The 18,544-nt window shown below is 41.7% G+C and overlaps 2 protein-coding genes across 2 annotated transcripts; both read left to right on the forward strand.

The window, feature by feature from the left end:
- Positions 1-1,039: 1,039 nt before the first annotated feature.
- Positions 1,040-7,954, forward strand: amotl2b (angiomotin like 2b). The gene is made up of 10 exons (XM_039816401.1): positions 1,040-1,207; positions 1,817-2,581; positions 3,123-3,282; positions 4,618-4,762; positions 4,870-4,959; positions 5,877-6,172; positions 6,295-6,470; positions 6,572-6,870; positions 7,130-7,261; positions 7,744-7,954. Exons 2-10 carry the CDS (start codon positions 1,899-1,901, stop codon positions 7,824-7,826), a joined length of 2,064 nt encoding a protein of 687 aa, XP_039672335.1. The 5' UTR covers positions 1,040-1,207; positions 1,817-1,898; the 3' UTR covers positions 7,827-7,954.
- A 5,767-nt stretch (positions 7,955-13,721) lies between these two features.
- LOC120568200 (RB-associated KRAB zinc finger protein-like) lies at positions 13,722-17,669 on the forward strand. The gene is made up of 5 exons (XM_039815560.1): positions 13,722-14,276; positions 15,232-15,331; positions 15,412-15,535; positions 15,622-15,886; positions 16,191-17,669. The coding sequence occupies exons 1-5, from the start codon at positions 13,959-13,961 to the stop codon at positions 17,520-17,522; spliced, it is 2,139 nt and encodes a 712-aa protein (XP_039671494.1). The 5' UTR covers positions 13,722-13,958; the 3' UTR covers positions 17,523-17,669.
- Positions 17,670-18,544: the final 875 nt, after the last annotated feature.

Consider the following 18,544-nt stretch of genomic DNA (forward strand, 5'->3'; position numbering starts at 1 on the left):
TTTTAGATTTTACATACAAAACGTGTACAGTTTACAAAATATGAAGCATTGTTATATATTAAACAATCAACAGTTGAAGAATATATTAAATCAGCTCCATCTAGACCAAATACAACACTAAAGTCAATGTATTACAGTAATAATAAAGATCCAAGGTAACACTTTATTTGACCAAATTGTACTTTTAGGTCAGCATTTCCATTTTATATTACTTTACATGCATGAGAGTATGTGTTGAGAGATGCTTATTTTCTGTATTTTGTGTTGTCTTTGTAAAGCTGCGGAACGGATAGAGTCCAAAACAAATGTCCCTTCCGGGACAATAAAGTGTATCTTATCATATCTATCTTATCTTATCTTACACTACATAAGGGAAAATTATTGTAGTGATTTACTACTCTATGCTTATTTACTAGTTAGGTACTTTTTCAGATTAAGATTGTACATGCAAAACAGGCAGTTTATAAAATATAATTTGTAATTCATTTTACAATTACAATTTCATTTCATTTATGAATAGATGTATGTAAAGCTATAATCGTAAAGCTTTGATAGGGTCCATTTGCATATTGAGGACTTCCTACATGTTTTTACTGATAGGCTACTTAGTCTACTTAATTAAAATTTCAATGCAGAACTTTGACTTGTTTTTTACAGTGTGATATTCCAACTTGTACTTAATTAAATGATCTGAATACTTCTTCCACCACTAAATGAGTTCATTTCAGAGAAACAAAAATGGTGCAAGCACCAACGCTTCCCCTGAAAACTCTCCTAGGGAAGGAGATTGTGTGCCAGAAAACAAGTCAGATATTGCCCTTCGCTGAGCATTACTGCATTTATTCTCAAAGCTCAAATGCTAATAACCTATCCTAAACTTCTTTTTAACTCCTCATTGGTAATGCTAAAGCGCATTGCAGCCTCCCTCCTCCCCCCTCCTGTGTGGTTTTACGCTTTTGATCCCAGAGGGACCTCGCGTTTTACATTCCTGGCATTCCGACCTCAGTCCCTCCTCGGTTACTTATTATCGCCGCCTGTTCTCTCCACAGTCATTTCACAGCGAGAGAGGACCGCGGCAGCCCGTCCGGGGGAGGAACATGAGACACGTTTGACTCGGAAAAAAAACTCATGGAAATAGTGGAATTACTCTGAATGTTTTTACTTCGAGATCAAGAATAGCATTTCGTTATGATGAGAGCGTGAGCTGGTAAGAAGAGCGTCTTTTTTTTCTTCCTTTGTCACAACAGAAAAATGGAGCACAAACATGTATAAAGTAGCTTCATCGTAACTTCTGGTTCATATTTCTGGGAATGGAATGTGTTTTGAGGGAATTAAATGCCATTTACTGTGTTTTAATGACGACAGTTGTGCTATAAGACTAAAGATGAAGTTATTTTACAATGCGGTTTTGTGCGCTTTTGCTCCCCCGTGAGATTGGAATTTTTGGCGCATGCATTTTTTTTTTTTTTTTTTTTTGCCTGCTGTGGAAAATGTCTCCACATCTCTGTGTTGTCGCTGTTGGGGAAGTAGACGCAAGGCTACACTGTTGTCATATTATACTCGAGCTCAAACATTGATCAGAGTCAGAGAGCTTTTATTTATTTTATATGAAAGGAGATATGTTCACATCACATTCAAGTCATTGTAGCAAGTGCACGTTGCAATGTTGTTGTTGTTATTGCGAAGGCCTACATGCCTCAAACACAACCTTTCTTCTGTATGCGACTTGACTTGTATGTATAGGCTATACCTAGTTGTCTCCTGTTAATTATGTTTAACTTATTGTACTTTATTCTCTCATTCTGCTCTGTTCCAGGTCCACAGCTGATTTATTTAAATATTTTCAAAATAAGAGCTCAACAGGTCTTTTGAGAAGATAACAACGTATACAAAGCATTATGTCGTCCACTGAAGAGCCGTCTGGCACGGTCCTGCACCGGCTCATCCAGGAGCAGCTGCGCTATGGAAACCCCACAGACACCCGCACCTTATTAGCCATCCAGCAGCAGGCCCTGCGTGGAGGCAGTGGAAGCAACAGTGGACCCAGCAGTGGAGGCGACATGGGCAGGAGCCCACGATCCTCTCTGGAGAGTCTCACCCAGGAGGACCCTCCGTTCCCTCAGCTCTCTGCAAGGCAGGAGCCCCAGGGCCAGGAGCACCAGGGTGACTACCACCACTCAGAGAGTGGCTACCAAGTCTACCAGCTACATGGGGAGGAGCTGCCAACTTATGAGCAGGCCAAGGTGCACTCTCAGTATCTGGCCTCTCACATGCTCCTGCATGAGGGGGCCTTCCACGAAGAGGCAGATTTGATGGACCTGAAGTGCAGCCATGTGCGGTCACTCAGTGAGCATTGCATGCAGATATCTCTGGAGAGGAATGATGCAGCTGCTAAAGCAGAGGCCATCAAGAGCACATCTCACAGCTATCCTGAACTTCCATACTACGCACCGCAAGTCCTCCAGAGCACGAGGCAGACTCTGGACAAGCGCAGCCCACCTCCAGAGTACTCAGCCCCCATCCAGGGCCAAGGATTTATCCCTCATCAGATCCAGGAGCCGGTGCAGGCACAGCAGCACAGGTACAAAGACAACTTGAGAGGGCATGATCATGTGTGTGATTGCGTGTGCATGTTTTTTAAACATTACATCATATTCTATGGTGTGGTTTTTGAACTAGAGCCATACTTTCAATCATCTTCCGGGACTTGTCATTGTGTTTCACATGCGTAAACACATACTTATCAATGCGAGTCATACCGATTACTGCGCACCAATTTGCTTCTTGAAATACTCCCTAAAGAGAACAAGTCCAACCCTGTAGGTGTTTGTAATGCCTGGCATAGTGGAACAGGATAGTTTCACATGCTTGTGTTGCCTTGGATGCTTGTACAAAAGTATGTTCCTCATATAGGCTTTTACATTCTTTACAGCGACTGGAGTCATCTTGTCTGCTCGCTGATAGACAGGAGTAGAGTGATATTTCAGATGCCTTGCTCAAAAATAAAGTTCACACACCTGTAACTTTAGCTGGCAGCCCCCAAATGTTTGATTCAGCCACAAATTCAGATGCACAATTAAGATATGAGTTTGTTTTTTTACTCACCAATGTCTCTCTCATAGGTATGTCCAGTCGGCTGAAGTCCCCTGCTACAGCACATTCACCACCCTGCCTTCTGTTGGCTTGGAGGAACCTAACCAGGTGGAGCTGCTGCTGATGGAGAATGAGAGGCTGAGGCAAGAGCTGGAAGCACACAGGGAGAAGACTGGCCGTATTCAGAAGGTAAGGAGAGAAAATTTTATTTTTATTTATTGCTGCTGACATCTTTCACAGATCTTGTTGAAGGAGAAAGAATACTTAAGCCACCTTTACATTTCATTTTGGGGGATTTCACTTTACCCATTAAACACAATACAAAATTAGGGGTTGTCACAACATATGCAAATCAAGTTCAGAGGGAAATACTCCACAGTTATTTAGTTGCTGAACAGCCAGACATCATGCTCCATCTCAAGCCACCTGTCTATGAAACACAACCCCAGTCAACAGTTGTCTCTCCAACGTCCAACTCCAGGCACACTCCCTCATCTGGATGGGACAGATGAGATTACCAGCTGCTACCTTCCATACCACGGAGGCACAAACGGAGGTCACAGCCTGCTACTGTGTTTACACACTCCTTTCATTGTGGAGCTGACCTTGTAGAGGCCAGAGAGTGTGCGTGTTTTAGTTCCAGGGAGGCCATAGATTTTCAGCGTAATCTAGGGCTTGTCAGACAGCAGTCGATTGGGTTGTGACCCGCACTCAGCTGATGGGGGTGGGGTGGGGGTCCGTGGCAGGTGGTGGGCTGCTGTGTAAAAAGTGAAAGGTTTCTTTTGTTTTTCCTCATTCTCTGCTCTTGTTTGCTGCCATTTGTTCTGCCATTTATGATCAACTCTCAAACCAAACAGGCCTGAAATGAACACATTTTCTTGTTCAACATGGTTGAACAACAGCTTTAGAGACATTTGACACCTCAGCCAATCTTTGTAAAATCCACTCCACTCTGCTGGAGTTATGTCACATGGCCACTGCCTTTTCTCAGCCTTAAAGAATGATAATTGCCGGGGTTGGAAAGTTTCTCCGTCAGGCCGCAGCCCTGAGTAAACATGCCTGTGTGACTGCTATAATGGTGGGTCTTTCTTGCCGTTTCCACAGCCCAGGAACAGGCATGCACACCTTCCCTCCGCTGGCAGCCTTCCCAGACCTGTGTGTGTGCGTGCGTGTGTGTGTGCATGTTAACTTGTGCTTTGCGGTGTGTTGTGTACGTGCGCGCTCCTGTGCGATCACACACCTGGAACTATAGAGCAATCAGCCCTCAGGAATGTAGATATAAATCAGTCTCACAGGGAGTGGTGCAGGCTTGAATTCCTTCTCACAATTATACCACACACACACACACACACACAGAGTGTACTGTATACACACAGTTCCATATGTACCCATATAATACATATATGTATATATACAGTACGTGTATAACCAAAAAATCCTCTTCTCCACCTTCTCTTTTTCTGTGCTCCTGCCCCCCCCCCCACCCTCCCATCTTCTCTTCTTTTCTTTTCTTCCCTTTTTCAGTTGGAGCAGGAGATCCAGCGCATTTCGGAGGCATATGAGACACTGATGCAGGGCAGCTCTAAGAGGGAAAATCTGGAGCAGACACTGAGGAAGAGGCTAGTGGCTGAGATCAGGAGGCTGCAGGATTTTAACAGAGACCTTAGAGGTATGGACTACTGCCACACACAAACACACACACACACATAATACCACATCTACCATAATATCAGATCCAGACAATGTAGTCTAATTCCATACTTTGTTGCGTTACAGAAAATTTGGAAAATGCCAGAACGCATGTTGCAAAAGAAGTAGAAGCAGCCGACCATAACCAGCACATCATGGCCAAACTCCTTGAACAAAGTAAGTATGTCATTCTGTTTGGCTGGACTCCTCTCCCGGGCTCTCTGTTACATCCTCCTTTTGTAATCAACGTGCTTGATTGGATCAGATTGTAGCATAGCATGGGGCCCTTTTTGTAGCTAAGGAGGGCATCCTGCATGCAGGAATTCCACTTGCATAACCTCAGCTTATTTGGCGAGAAGGCTTAATAATAGGGAATTCAATCCATGCACCTCTTGGCAAAGGGAAACGAGCGGGCTCCAAATCACAGAGCAGCAGTGGAAGTGGTAGAAATGAGGTTCCCCCACCTGTTGTTAGTGTGATTTATGTTGTCTGTTTAAGGAACTGGACTCAAGCAGAGTGGTGGTGTTTGTATGGCCTTGATGAGGAATGCTTTGTGCTATGTGGGTCAAAGGGATAGGGCAGCTTTCTCCCCCTTCCGCCTCCTTCCTCCTCTCAGCATTCCAGGAGTGCTTCGCTAAATGAAGAACACTAGCTACCATGTAGCAACTCTGGTACTTATAACTGTGGTTGGACTCAAGGGAGAAATTATGGATTTACGCTCATATGTGTTAGAGAAGAACTTCAGGCAGATTTGGAATGATTTCCCCTTGTGTCCAAACTACTATTAAAGCAACACCAAAGATTGTACCTTAAAATAATGTTTTCAAAATCGTTTCAGTGGTTCATCAACTCGTAACAGGGTGAATGGCATTTCTGCATCCGCTTTGCGGGCCTTTATCGGCTATAACCGCACTTTGCAAGTTTGCCAGATCGGGTAGCGGATCTGTAGTTCGAATGAGACATAATGGACACAATTCCGCTTCCAACTTGTAGGGGGACCGAAGAGGAAAAGTGCTTTGGTGTTGCTTTAACATCATGCCCACATTCATCTACATGCGACTAACCTGCCCACCTTGGCTTTTCTTTCGCTTCAGATGAGGAGCAGAACTTTGAGCGGGAGCGCGTGGAGCGGGAGCTGGAGCGATTGCGTTCCACGGCGGAGGAGCAGAGCCAGAGGGCAAAGCGACTCGAGGAGGCCCTGGATGCAGCTCGTGGACGAGGTCGCCAGCTTGAGGAGGAGTTGAGGAGGAAGAGGGCTTATGTGGAGAAGGTGGAGAGACTTCAGAGTGCGCTGGCTCAGCTACAGTCCACCTGTGAGAAGAGGGAGAGCCTGGAGATGAAGCTGAGGACACGACTAGAGCAGGAGCTGAGGAGTTTGAGGGCCCAACAGGTAAATATCATCTCCTAGGAAAACTAACAAAAAGTCAGATTTCTGTACTTAATCACTGAAGTAGTTTTAGTATTTCTTGCCATCTGTTTCAAATCCTCTCTCTCTCTCTCTCTCCACCTCAGAGGCAGTCACAGCCACCAGGAGTGACCATGAGCTCCCTCCAAGAGCGTCTGCATGAGCGCGAGGAGCGAATCCTGGCCCTCGAGGCCGACATGGTGCGCTGGGAGCAGAAGTACCTGGAAGAGAGCACCATGAGACAGTTTGCAATGGAGGTGGCTGCCACTGCCGCTGCCCAGAGGTAAGGATCGTTGACATTTGCTGGAACATCCTACATATACGTTTTCCATGTGTATTATTTTCATTTGAGTTAAGCCCAGGACATTATCTTTTCCTTTGCAGAGACACCACCATCATTAACCACTCGCCTTGCCACTCCTCTAACAACAGTTTCAACGACGACCTGCCAGTTGCCGACTACAGGAATCAGGAGATGGAGAACAGGATCCGTGCTCTTTACGCTCAGATTTTGGAAAAGGACGCTGTGATCAAGATCCTCAACCAGCGGCTGCATCAGGACCAAGGACGGAAGGACGAACAAAGTCCCCGCACAAACCTCCTGAATACAGCGGGGGCACCTCTCCGGCCCGCCTCCTCCACCCCATCCATCAGCACCACCATGAGCAACACAAGGAGTAGAGGTGAGGAGCATAATGTTGCCTTTTTTAATAATTCATTTGGGTGGTACTAAGGCTTAGCAGCCTAGTACTTCTTACATTACATACACACACACACACACACACACACACACACACACACACACAAACACACACACACTGTATGTTCCATTCAAATATACTTTTGATCTGGAGCAAGGTGCTTAAAAATAACATTTTTGTCACTAAAATTTTCATAATCGATGAGTTACAAGCATTTCTGACAGATCCTGTTTTCTTGTAGGTAAGAGTCTTTCAGATGATCAGACTTTACCAAGCCATCAGTTCTCTTCTCAGTCTCAACCTGGAACGCTAGAACGGCAGGTGGAGGGAACAAAAGCCAAAGAGGCTGCCAGCAAAACTAAGCTCAACAGTGGTGAGTGATCTATCAAATATGCATGAGTGTGTTTGTTTACGAGGGCCAATAATCCATCCGATAACGCCCTCAGTATAAAATTTGAATGATAAATTATTTGCACACACAAATAAATAAGCCTTCACGAGCTCAGACTCCACTACACAAAACACACAAATACAGCATTTGAGTTTACTCTTCATGAAAGGAGTTTTGGACCTCGGCTTAATGGATGTTCAGATTGATTAACCATGCTGCTGCCTAACCAGCCAATCAGATACCATCTGTCCAGGTCATGGTTCATAATGTGGGCTTTGAGGAATGTGCATGGTTAGGAAATAATGTGGATCTATTGACTGAGCATATTTACCAGAGTGGTCTGTTTGAGAGTGGAAAATCGCTGTTAACCTTTAATCATTGATAGCTGAGCTGTATCTGGGACATTTTTCCACTGTTTTAGCCTTAAAGCATTTATATAATTATTCATTATTTCTTTTTTTCAGACAAGGCGCCTAAGAAGTTGCTATTAAACCCCTTCAGGGGCTTGGATGAGCTGGAGTCAGAGGCAGTGGAAATCTTCATTTAAAGAACAGAGAGGTTGATTTTGAATGGGGTGGGGGGCAATTCTGGGAATCTGTGAAGAGTGCAAGTCTTTGAATAGAGAGTGGATTAAATATTGGATGCAAGAATGTCGTGGAAAGAGGCCAACGCACAAAAAAAAAGGACTGTTTTCACATTTTTAGAGACAGAGCTGTGCTCCGACTCACTCCCTCTCACTGAGCTGGACAGCTGCAGGCAGTCTGCCCGGCTGGGAGATAAAAGATGAATCTTCTGAGGTACTCGGACAGTATTGTGGATTGTAATTGGGCAACATGTTCTCAGAGTGTGTATGCCAAAATATTTATATAAAAAATATATATATAAAATTTTGCTTGCCCTTTATTACCCCCGTTTTTCTCCTCTACCAACCCAGTGAATTAGGAAGCTACATATTTATCTTATCTGGTTTCCACATTCCCTTTAAATAATGACTTCAGACTCATGCTCTTCTAGATAAATAGTCAATAAAAGGTTATCTATGTGACCTCCATTCCCCTTCTCTCCTAAAGAACATGTCCGATCATGTGGTTCTTATCTGTTCTTATCAAATTACTTCTCTTTGTTCAATAATTTAAGCTTATAACACATGAAACACTGCTGATTTAAATGCTCTCCCTGTCCATGTTGCTGACGCCCGAGTAGCTGGTTCTGCAACGGTACAGCGGGGTGTGAACAGTGAGATGCATAATATATAAAAGACAAACTGACATAGTCATGGTGTTGTTTGTGATTTTGGAAGGGTGTTGCATCATGGTGTTGATTTCATCATATGTTTTTCTGATGACTTTTTCCTTCTCAAAGTATGTTTGCATGTGTGATTACAGTATGTGAGTGTGTTTCCTGATGTGGTGATTCTGCTGGTTTGGTCACCATTGTGGGAGAAAAGTTGAAAACTACACCATGTTGGTTTTTTGTTTACTGTGAGCTTTGAACTAACAAACAGGTTAATTATTATTATTATTATTATTATTATTATTATTATTATTATTATTATATATTTTATACAGATGTTTGTCTTGTTATTTTAGATATGATAGTGCTTTGAGCAGGATGCCAAAGAGTTTTATGTATGTTTGTTTAAGTTATGTGCCGACAATCACGGTCATGTCAAGCTGTACACAACCAACCAAGTGTTGACTTTAAACAGACATTTCTGTGAACTTCAAACAATATGAAGGTTATTACAGTTGAATTCATGCAACATTTCATAAAGCAATAAAATATTCTAATATACTTTGACGGGCTCACTGACTTGTGAATAGTTTAATTTTGCTCTTCGCAAAAATATCTACATATTATTTATTTGCTGACGTAAAGATGATCTCAAATATGCTCATAATTGTTAAAAAAAAAAAAACTCATAGTTTTTCTGGTGAATGTTGTCTTCCTGTTTTTAAGCCCTCCTTTCTTTCTCATTGTCACCCTATGTTCTCATTGCTGTCCTCTCGTTCCACCACAGAGAAGTGCTCTTCATTAATGAATACCAGAGCTGCATTCTTTTGGGTTCAACTTTCTCGGGTGGCCTGCTCTCTTGTTCTCTGCTTGCCATGAAGAGCATGCTTGACATAGATCACATTCTCATAAGGACACGTAACCCTATAAGTGACAAAGACAGGTTTCTCCCAGATTAGTTGCTAATGCCTTTTGAAATACCTGCGTGCCCTCCATCCACCTTTGCTTACATGCATTCCTAAATGCTTTTATTGCCGCCGATTTAACTCACACCCAGAGGTGTTTATGAACTATTTCAGGACGTGCCACTGGATATGCAGATGAGAGAATGGAGAGCTCTGTTATGTGGTGTCTGTTTCAGGATGGATCTTTCTCTCTAACACACACACACAAACACCCACCCGCGCACACACACACACACACCACACACACACACATACAACAGAGCCACAGTCATCAACGTATACCAGTTTTGGGGCGTATACATTTACCAGTTTGACAATGAGACTTCACAATGCAGCAGGACAATGAGAATGACAATGAACATTATGGTGTCATCATTTCACTCCCATGTTTCAGCAGTTGTCCTACTGCGTGTAAAATGTGTGTGAAATATAAAATAGGGCTGTGGTAGAAAAGATTTCACACATTTTGGTTTATAAATGCAGAGCTGAGTGGAGCGATAAGTGGTGAGACTGCTTTTTGCTCATTTGGTGCTCTCAACTCCCTGTAGAGTGAGGAAATAAAACAGTGAATGTCTTCTGTAAGTTCAACATCACACTTTCTTACTGTTACTGCAGTTGAGAAATAATAAAACGTGGGCTAGAGCAGTCGTGTGTGCACATCAACAAAAGCTCATTGGGATTGAAGCTGAGTATCAAAACATCACAAGAATACAATAGATTAGTACCTGCCTGCTGGAATTTAAGTTTATTAGCAATGTTTCGACACAACACAACTCATCCTCAGACATATAGAACTGTATTAGGTTGAAATGTTGCTAGTAAGGGAGCTGTTAGGCCAGTGGTATGTGTACTTTTCTATTGTATTTGCATAATAAAACAGACAGCAACAGCAACACTGGCATTGTTTTCACCTTGTGTGTGTGTGTGTGTGTGTGTGTGTGTGTGTGTGTGTGCGTGTGTGTGTGTGTGTGTGTGTGTGTGTGTGTGTAATCATGCCCAAATAATAAATAAATAAATAAACCTATTGTAGTGGAATGCGGAATTACCACAAAGGCCGTTTTGGGTACTTTGCTAGCTGCTCTGTCTGTCTGTCTGCGGATAGATTTTGTCACCACAATTAGCGCCACAAGCGTGCAACATGCTGTCACAAAACTTTACAGGTGTATAGCTGAGATCAAAATGAAGATTGAGTTCTAAGATGGGTGGTTGGTGTGATCCCCAGTGGTCTCTAGTTTAAACTCACTTTATTATGAACTCACTTTATATATTTAACGTTTTGGCCTGTAAAGTTTGGGTTATGTGAGTGACTGGCAGTGTGCTGTTTTTCTAGTTCCTTTCAATACTAAACACCAGTCAATAAGACTTTAAGGTGTGCAAGAACTCTGTTGGATATACTGTACTGTACGCCAAAGCAAAGCTTTTTTTTTTTTTTTTTTTTTTTTTTTTTTTTTTACATTTCAGAGCTGTTCTGAAGGCTCCTGATTTAATATAACTGAGTGGCATCGAAGCCATTACGCACTCTTTTTAAGTAATCCATTAATGTGAATTTTCTGTGCCAGCTTTGAAACATTTGCCTTGATTTCTTATTCACACCTGAGCAAGCAAAGGTTGGTTGTATCCTGCTGTACATAGCGTGGTTTGATAATTGGATGCATGCCTGGACTTGGGCAGAGAGGATACGACTGATGAGATAGTGCGGATGATTTTGACAGAGAAGCTTGTATGGGAAAACACAGAGCAGGAACTGGTGGTATGTGAGATGCCATCAATCTTATTTATGAACTGAGAGCTCTTATCTGGCATACTGACTGACAACATTGTGAAGACTCGCCAACATTCCTCTGTGAATGACATGTTTCGACTGCAGCTCTCTCTCTCTTTCCCAGAATTGATATGATGAAGGAGGATACACCGTAAATGGGAGTCAGGGGTCAAATTCCTGCTGTGCTCAAACATCCAAGAAAATTACATTTAATCTACTTTTTGGAACAGTTTTCTCTCCGTTCTTTTGCTCTGTCACATGGGAACCTGATGTTGACTGCGGCTGTCATGAAAGGAATGGGTTTGTTGCTGTGTAAACCGTGGAAATGATCTTCTCACACTGGGTGTTTGTGTGCACTGACGGGTTTATTGCCCCATCCTAATGTTTACAGTTTAACAGCACATTCCTATTAAGCATCAGCCTTTGAAGTTCCAGCACATTCAGCAAATATGCTGATGGTGAGTGATGATATCAAAGTAAGAGAGAGGTTTTTGTAATGCAGATTGTCCCCGACTCACCTTGGTATGGTAACTAATATGGCCTTATACTATTTCTGGCCAAAACTCATTAAGAAAGAAAACTACAATTCATATTTCTGTGGATTAAATAATAGCTCTGTATAGGCTACCTATCACACACATGTACATACATCCAAACAAAAACAAGGATATAAATGAATGTTGAGTAAGTGTGATGAGATATTGATCGAGTGGCCTCCTCAGGGCAGATATATGTAGCTCTGATTAATGGACACATGGAATAACTTGTCAGATAAACAGGAAGTAGACATCCCCCAAACACCCAGTGGGAAAGTAAATAAATCCACAAAGCCCTATCATTTCTTTCTGTTGTCGTAAAGGCATAGCATGTTTTTGGACATTGGTGATACATGCCCAAAGGGACACAGGAGAGTAACTTGTCAACACCTGCTACACAAGCCTGCTGCAAAGGCTGCAGTTGTGATTGGGACTCCTGTTTGTTCAGGGACCATCTGTTTAAAAACACAGACATGACCCTGAGCACATATTTCAGCCACACGTCCCTCATGTGGGCTTCAGTGAAAAGTCAGTATTATAAGATGTAATGGCAGGTCAGGATGTCTACTGTTATGATTTTTTCTTTTTAAAGAAAGCAGGTGTCCTAAAGGTTATACATTTTGGTATTCTTAAGTTGTTCATTTGTTAGAAAAAAATAATTTGCATTAAAACATTTATGAAACTTATAACCTGCATTACTTACTGGACATGTACAAGATGCACAATGTGTCAATAAATGGGCATGTTTTGGACTCCTGAAGTCAAATGCCCCTACATACATTAAATAGTTAAAAGACAGAATTCACTGACTCTTTTATTATTTACACTTACAGATCCTCTGAGACACAAACTGTACAGTATTGGCTCCACCTCCTGGAAAACATGTGTTCTTTGACTTGGAAGGGGCTGATATGTTAACTGCTTTACACACACACACACACACACACACACACACACACACACACACACACACACACACACACACACACACACATTGGTGTGCAGGTGATCTTTTGGGAATGTATGACTAGGGAACTGAGGGGGGTTTGGTGTGTATTTAACATAGTAGGAAACTGTAGATTACAACTGCTTCTTAGGTGATAGCCAGGTGACTCAAAGAGCAGTGCAACTAAGACACTGGGACATTTGCTCTCTGCATTATTCTAATAAAATACTTTTATTAGTTATAACATCTTAAAACAATTTATAAAGCACTTTCAGAATCCACAACACGCCACTCTTTTAGGGACATGCTTTGAAATGTTTTTTTCTTTGTCTTAACTGAGTAATGAGAGATAGGCCTACTAATCTTTATTAATTACATTTCAAGTTGTATTTGATGTTCTGTTTGGCATTATGTATTGATAATGTAATTTGCATTATTGTTCTTCAGTATGTAGGAATTCTTGTAAATTAGAAATTAATCTATGGGACTTCCCTGATTGGGCCTAGGCCTACTGTAAATAAAGGTTATAGTGGTAAAACCTTTCATGTATGCACAATGAGTCATAAGGTAATACGAAAGCTATCTTAATAAAGCACACATATAAGAAATCCCATCAGTTACCCACGTGTTTGACTATGAAATGATTTTGAAAAATGAGAAGAGATTTTTAATATCACTTGTAATCACATTTACAAGTCAATTACTGCCAACAAAGCCAGAAGATTTAAAAGCTTAAAATCGCCATCTGCTGGATACTTTCCACACCCTGCACTTAGCCATTACTCTGTTTAAAAATGTTTTTGGGACGTTAATACCTATAATATGCGTTAAACTCGTTTATTAATCATATTTCCCAGTCAGTAACTACCACATAATTCATATGAATTGATGTGTCTGTTGATGGAATAAGATCGTGTTCACAATAACTTTAATGATAACTTCATTTATCTAAAATGCATGTCTACGGTCTATCCCCTACACCTGCCTTTGACCCGGTGTACGCCTGACAACAAACCGTGCGTACCTATCCGTAAAATCCCGCCCATTCAGTCGCCACCACACTACTGTAGCAATCTATGTGTAGCAACAACGGTTAGCTAAATTAGCTTAGCGCTGTTGTTGAGGTTGGAAGATAATAGTTAAAAGTTAATCCGTCCGTATTCTTTATGAGCATTACAAAACGCGGTCTGACAACGGTAACAGAGCTGTAACGTTAGGGGTAGAACTTAAATCCAGGATGTGCTCCGTTGTCGGATGTGATTCGGGGCGTCGCAGTGCGCAACGGTTTAAGTTACCGGAGGACCCAGAGAGGAGACTGGAGTGGGTTCAGTTTCTCGCTACAGTCAACATGCAGCGGTTTAAAGAAGCGTCCTGGACAGACATTAGAATTTGTAGCGAACACTTTAAAGGCGACTGTTTTAACAACATGTCACCGAGCCATTCAGGTTTTACTGACAAGGACCAGCTAACGTTAAATCCCAATGCTGTCCCATCACTGTGTCTCAAGTCCGAGTCAGAGGAACCTGAGACACATCTGCAGAGCCCAACATGTGTGGTGAGTCTGCTGCTTTGAGAGCACCAATCATAGGGTCTGTCACCGTTGAACATTATCACCCAGTGCTGCTGCTTTCGTTTGATATTGCGTTACTTCTATAACGTTAGAAGCCTACATCCTGGGTTGTTTGTACATAAACCCCAAACTAAGTGAATGAAGTTAATTCTCACGTTGAATCAAACACCAACACATGTTAGGGTGATCAGGTTAAGAGTAACGTGATGCATTCAATTGCCAAGTAACGTTACAGTAAATGTACAAGAATCGTCCTATTTCCCCCAGATAGACAAGTAACGTTAGGTGTTTACTTGTTTATCAAATCAAGTTAAGATGGATGATTTTATTGTCAAGTAATAATGTTTATTTTTTTTCTCTCTAATATAAAAACTCATATGAGAGAGACGTACAAGTTAGGTATTTATACTATAAGCATTTCCATGTCAAGGAGTGCTGCAGTAGGTAGTAAAAGTACAGTAGGATGCCCAGCACTACTTAAACAAGCATAATATCAACACAGTAAACACTTAACATTAGCAACATGAATGCAATGTCCTCTCATTTTACACACTCAATATGAAATAGGTGCAGATCCACATATTTTCATCAGCAAACTGACTAGTAATGCTAAGCTACCTTTTGTGTTCTTACATGTTGCCTCAGATGTTGCTTGTAGTGGGAGGAGCGTAATATGCCATTATCGACTTAGCCCTATAGTGCTACCACACAGTAACGTTAGTCCTATAGTGATACTGTGCTGTCCCACTGTCCACATTTACATGCAAATGTAGTCATTTACCATCCACTTGGTAAGTATCCACATTGTGGGCAAAGCTCTTAAACATTTGAATATCAAATCAAAACATGTGGTACTGTAACATCGACCAAACACATTTTTTTATGTATTGTTTGCTTTTGGTTACAACTACAAGCGTTTACTGCTTGTTACTTTGTGTAGGAGCCTGAGGAAACCACAGAAGTTGCTTATCAGCATGATCAACTTAAAACATGTGATGGCCCAACTTCCTTTCCTGAAGAATCAAGACTGACTTCAACGGGTAAAACATGTTTTAAAAAATGTGTAATTAAAAAAGAAGTAAAGTGAAGGATTTTCTGACACTTTAAACTTTATTTGCAGCTTCTGAAGGAAGCCCAGTCCCAAGAGGTGTCTCATCCTCAACTGATTCCTCAGATGGTTTTTTTATATCCATATATCGTCAGCTGCAACCAACAAATACGAATTTGGATTTGATGAAAGAAAAGTACGTTTTCTTAACATTCTGCTCATTTGACTACTTTATTTTACATCGGGTTGGTGTTTTAATATTCTATTTACTTTGATTTTTAGAGCATCACTTCTGCAGACGAAAGGGAAGTATGTCGTTAATGAAAAACGCCTCCTCCAGTTGTTCAGCCACAAGTGCCCGTCATGTGGTTCTAAAGTAAAGATGGAGAAGGTCACCCATGGGGTGCTCATCATCTTGAACCAACAGTGCCTTCAGTGTGACTACAGAAACCAATGGAAAAGCCAAGTCACTACCAGTGTCCCAACAGCTGAAGACCAATGCCTGACAGAAGTAGTAGAAGTAGACCTAACTCCAGAGACCCAACAGGTAGGACTTAATCAGACATACTACAACATACCCAGACACACTTTTTGTAGCTTAAGAATCCTGAAATGCCTATAAGAAAACCACACACACACACACACACACACACACACACAAACACACGCCACTGTTAAGTATTGTCTACATCCTATTTTTTGGGGTTTTGAAGACTGTTTGTTTAGTTAGAATCCTAACGCGTCATCTGCTCGCACCTTGTTTTTTTAGTTGTAAAATTTAAAACAGTCTGCTGTACAGGTTCAACATTTTTTTTATTTTATTTATACCCATTCTTCTCATTGTACTACAGGCAGTGTCAACAGATGACAACCCCAGCACTATCGCAGGAGTCCCTGAGATTGTTGCTGTTATTGATGACAAAAGTGATGCCATGGCTGAATCAGGGGAATCGAGTAATCAGGGTGACATGGATTCAGACGAGGATTGGAAGCCAAAGAATTTGGTGCTGGCTAAAATGCTCAAAAATACCCATGATGACAAAACTAAAGAGAAAGAAGATTATGCTTTTCCTCCACTTGTCCCCAAACAAGGTCAGCTCTGCACAGAGTGTGGAAAGTTTTTTAATAAACAGAGGCCTCACACATGTGAGCACAAAATTAAACCCTATTCTTGCAATATTTGTGGTAAGAGATGTGTTAGCAAGTTCACGCTAAATACTCACAGCAGAATCCACAGTGAAAACTATGAGCATCGGTGCAAATACTGCCACGTTACATTCAAAACAAAGGTGGACAAGATCAGTCACGAGCAGATCCACCTAACTGAAGGAAAGCCCTATAAATGTCCCGAATGTTCAGAGACATTTGCCAAAAATAAGGAACGCAGAATCCACCTGGAGGATCACAGAGGCCCCCCACAGTTGAAGTGTTACTTCTGTGGGATTGAATTCCTCTGGCCACTTAATCTCCAGAGACACTTGGCGGTGCACACAGGAGAGAAGCCGTTCAAGTGTTCAGTGTGCCAACGTGGCTTCAGCCAGCCAAGCCACCTGAAATCCCACATGCGTCTGCACACAGGGGAGAGGCCTTTTAAATGTCAGCACTGTGACAAAAGCTTCAATCACAACGTGAGCTTGAAGAGTCACGTCCAGCGTTACCACCCATCGAGCTCTGAACGTGAACAGAATATAGAAAAGATAAACGAAAGGGCAAGTGACGCTGGCGATGTTCAGGATAATGGAAGTAACGGAGGTGCAGTATCAGGACTTGACAATGTAGAGGAAGAAGGCGACACGGAAGAGGAGGAGGGAATATATAGACCTAAAAAAAAAAGGAAAAGCACAGGTAGGCCCATAGGAAGGCCTAAGAGCTATGAATCGCGCAACCTCGTAGAAGGCAAGTGTTCAAACACCAAGACTGGAAATCTACAAGAATGCAGCGATGAAGAAAGTCAGTTAGAGCCGAGGTACCGTGACGCATCCTTTGATCCAGCAGAAGAGGAAGAGGAGAGCAGCAAGAAGGCGATAAAGGCCGCCGCGAGATCGAGGGGAAGAGCGAAACATCCTGATAGTGACTCCGATTTTGATCCTGAAGAAAAAAAGACAAAGAGGTACAGCAGCCAGAGCAGTGGTAACAGCTCTGGGAAGCGTAGGGGAAGACCAAGGAAAAATCTTAAAGAATAGGGTTAAAATGAACAGAGCTAAGGAATTAATTTGGTCTATGCCAGGGTTTGGCTGTATACTCAATTCTGATTGGCTTCAGGTTGTCCATTAACCCTTGTGTTGTTCTTCGGGTCCCAGTGACCCGAAGGACAACACAAGGGTTATGTACTTCCGTTTACTTTGTTGAGAATTGCTCTCTAAACAAGGGTTAATACAGCACCTTAGTTCTTGTTTGTACAGCATTTTGGTCAGCTTAAACTGTGTTTAAATGTGTTCTAGAAATAAACTTTACAAGAAACAGGTTTTAGAGAGCAATTCTCAACAAAGTAAACGGAAGTACATAATCCTTGTGTTGTCCTTCGGGTCACTGGGACCCGAAGGACAACACAAGGGTTAAAACATGATATATAGGTCGGACACCTAAGTAGTTCCAGTCAAACTGTCTGTTCATCATTCTAAATGAATGTGTGAAATGAATCTCTTAAATCTTGATATCGATTCTTGGACAGTGATACGGCTGGCTTGTCTTGACGTTAAACATCAAGGCATACTGTCAAATTATATTCACTGTTGTCCACTGTATGTACACTTGACAACCATACACAATGTTACTGACTTTTAATCTTGCTAGGATAACTTTAGCGTTCTGGCTCACAGCTGAGCCAAAGCATAAAGGTTATAATAAGAACCCTTATAGGTTGGGAAGGGTTGTATGTATTGTATTGTATGGATGAGTGTCACCAGAGAAACATTTGTATTGCAAAACATATGAAAATATAAATTCTTAAAAAATAATTTGGCAATCCATTCATTAATTCCTGATAATAGACACATCATGGAGCCTTAACCCCCAATTAAACAATTGTTAAAAGAAAGGAGCCATATGAAGTGGACGTTCATACACAACTGGACTGATTTCCTAGGAATTACATATTTTGACAGACAAAGCATGTACACCTAGGCCAGGGTGTAAGTCAACTTTCATTGCCTTTTACCATTAAGAGAATCTGTTGCTTTGGTTTTAAAATACTTTTGAATCAGGT

This window comes from Perca fluviatilis, chromosome 11 (assembly GCF_010015445.1).
Source record: "Perca fluviatilis chromosome 11, GENO_Pfluv_1.0, whole genome shotgun sequence".
In the NCBI taxonomy this organism is placed as follows: Eukaryota; Metazoa; Chordata; class Actinopteri; order Perciformes; family Percidae; genus Perca; species Perca fluviatilis.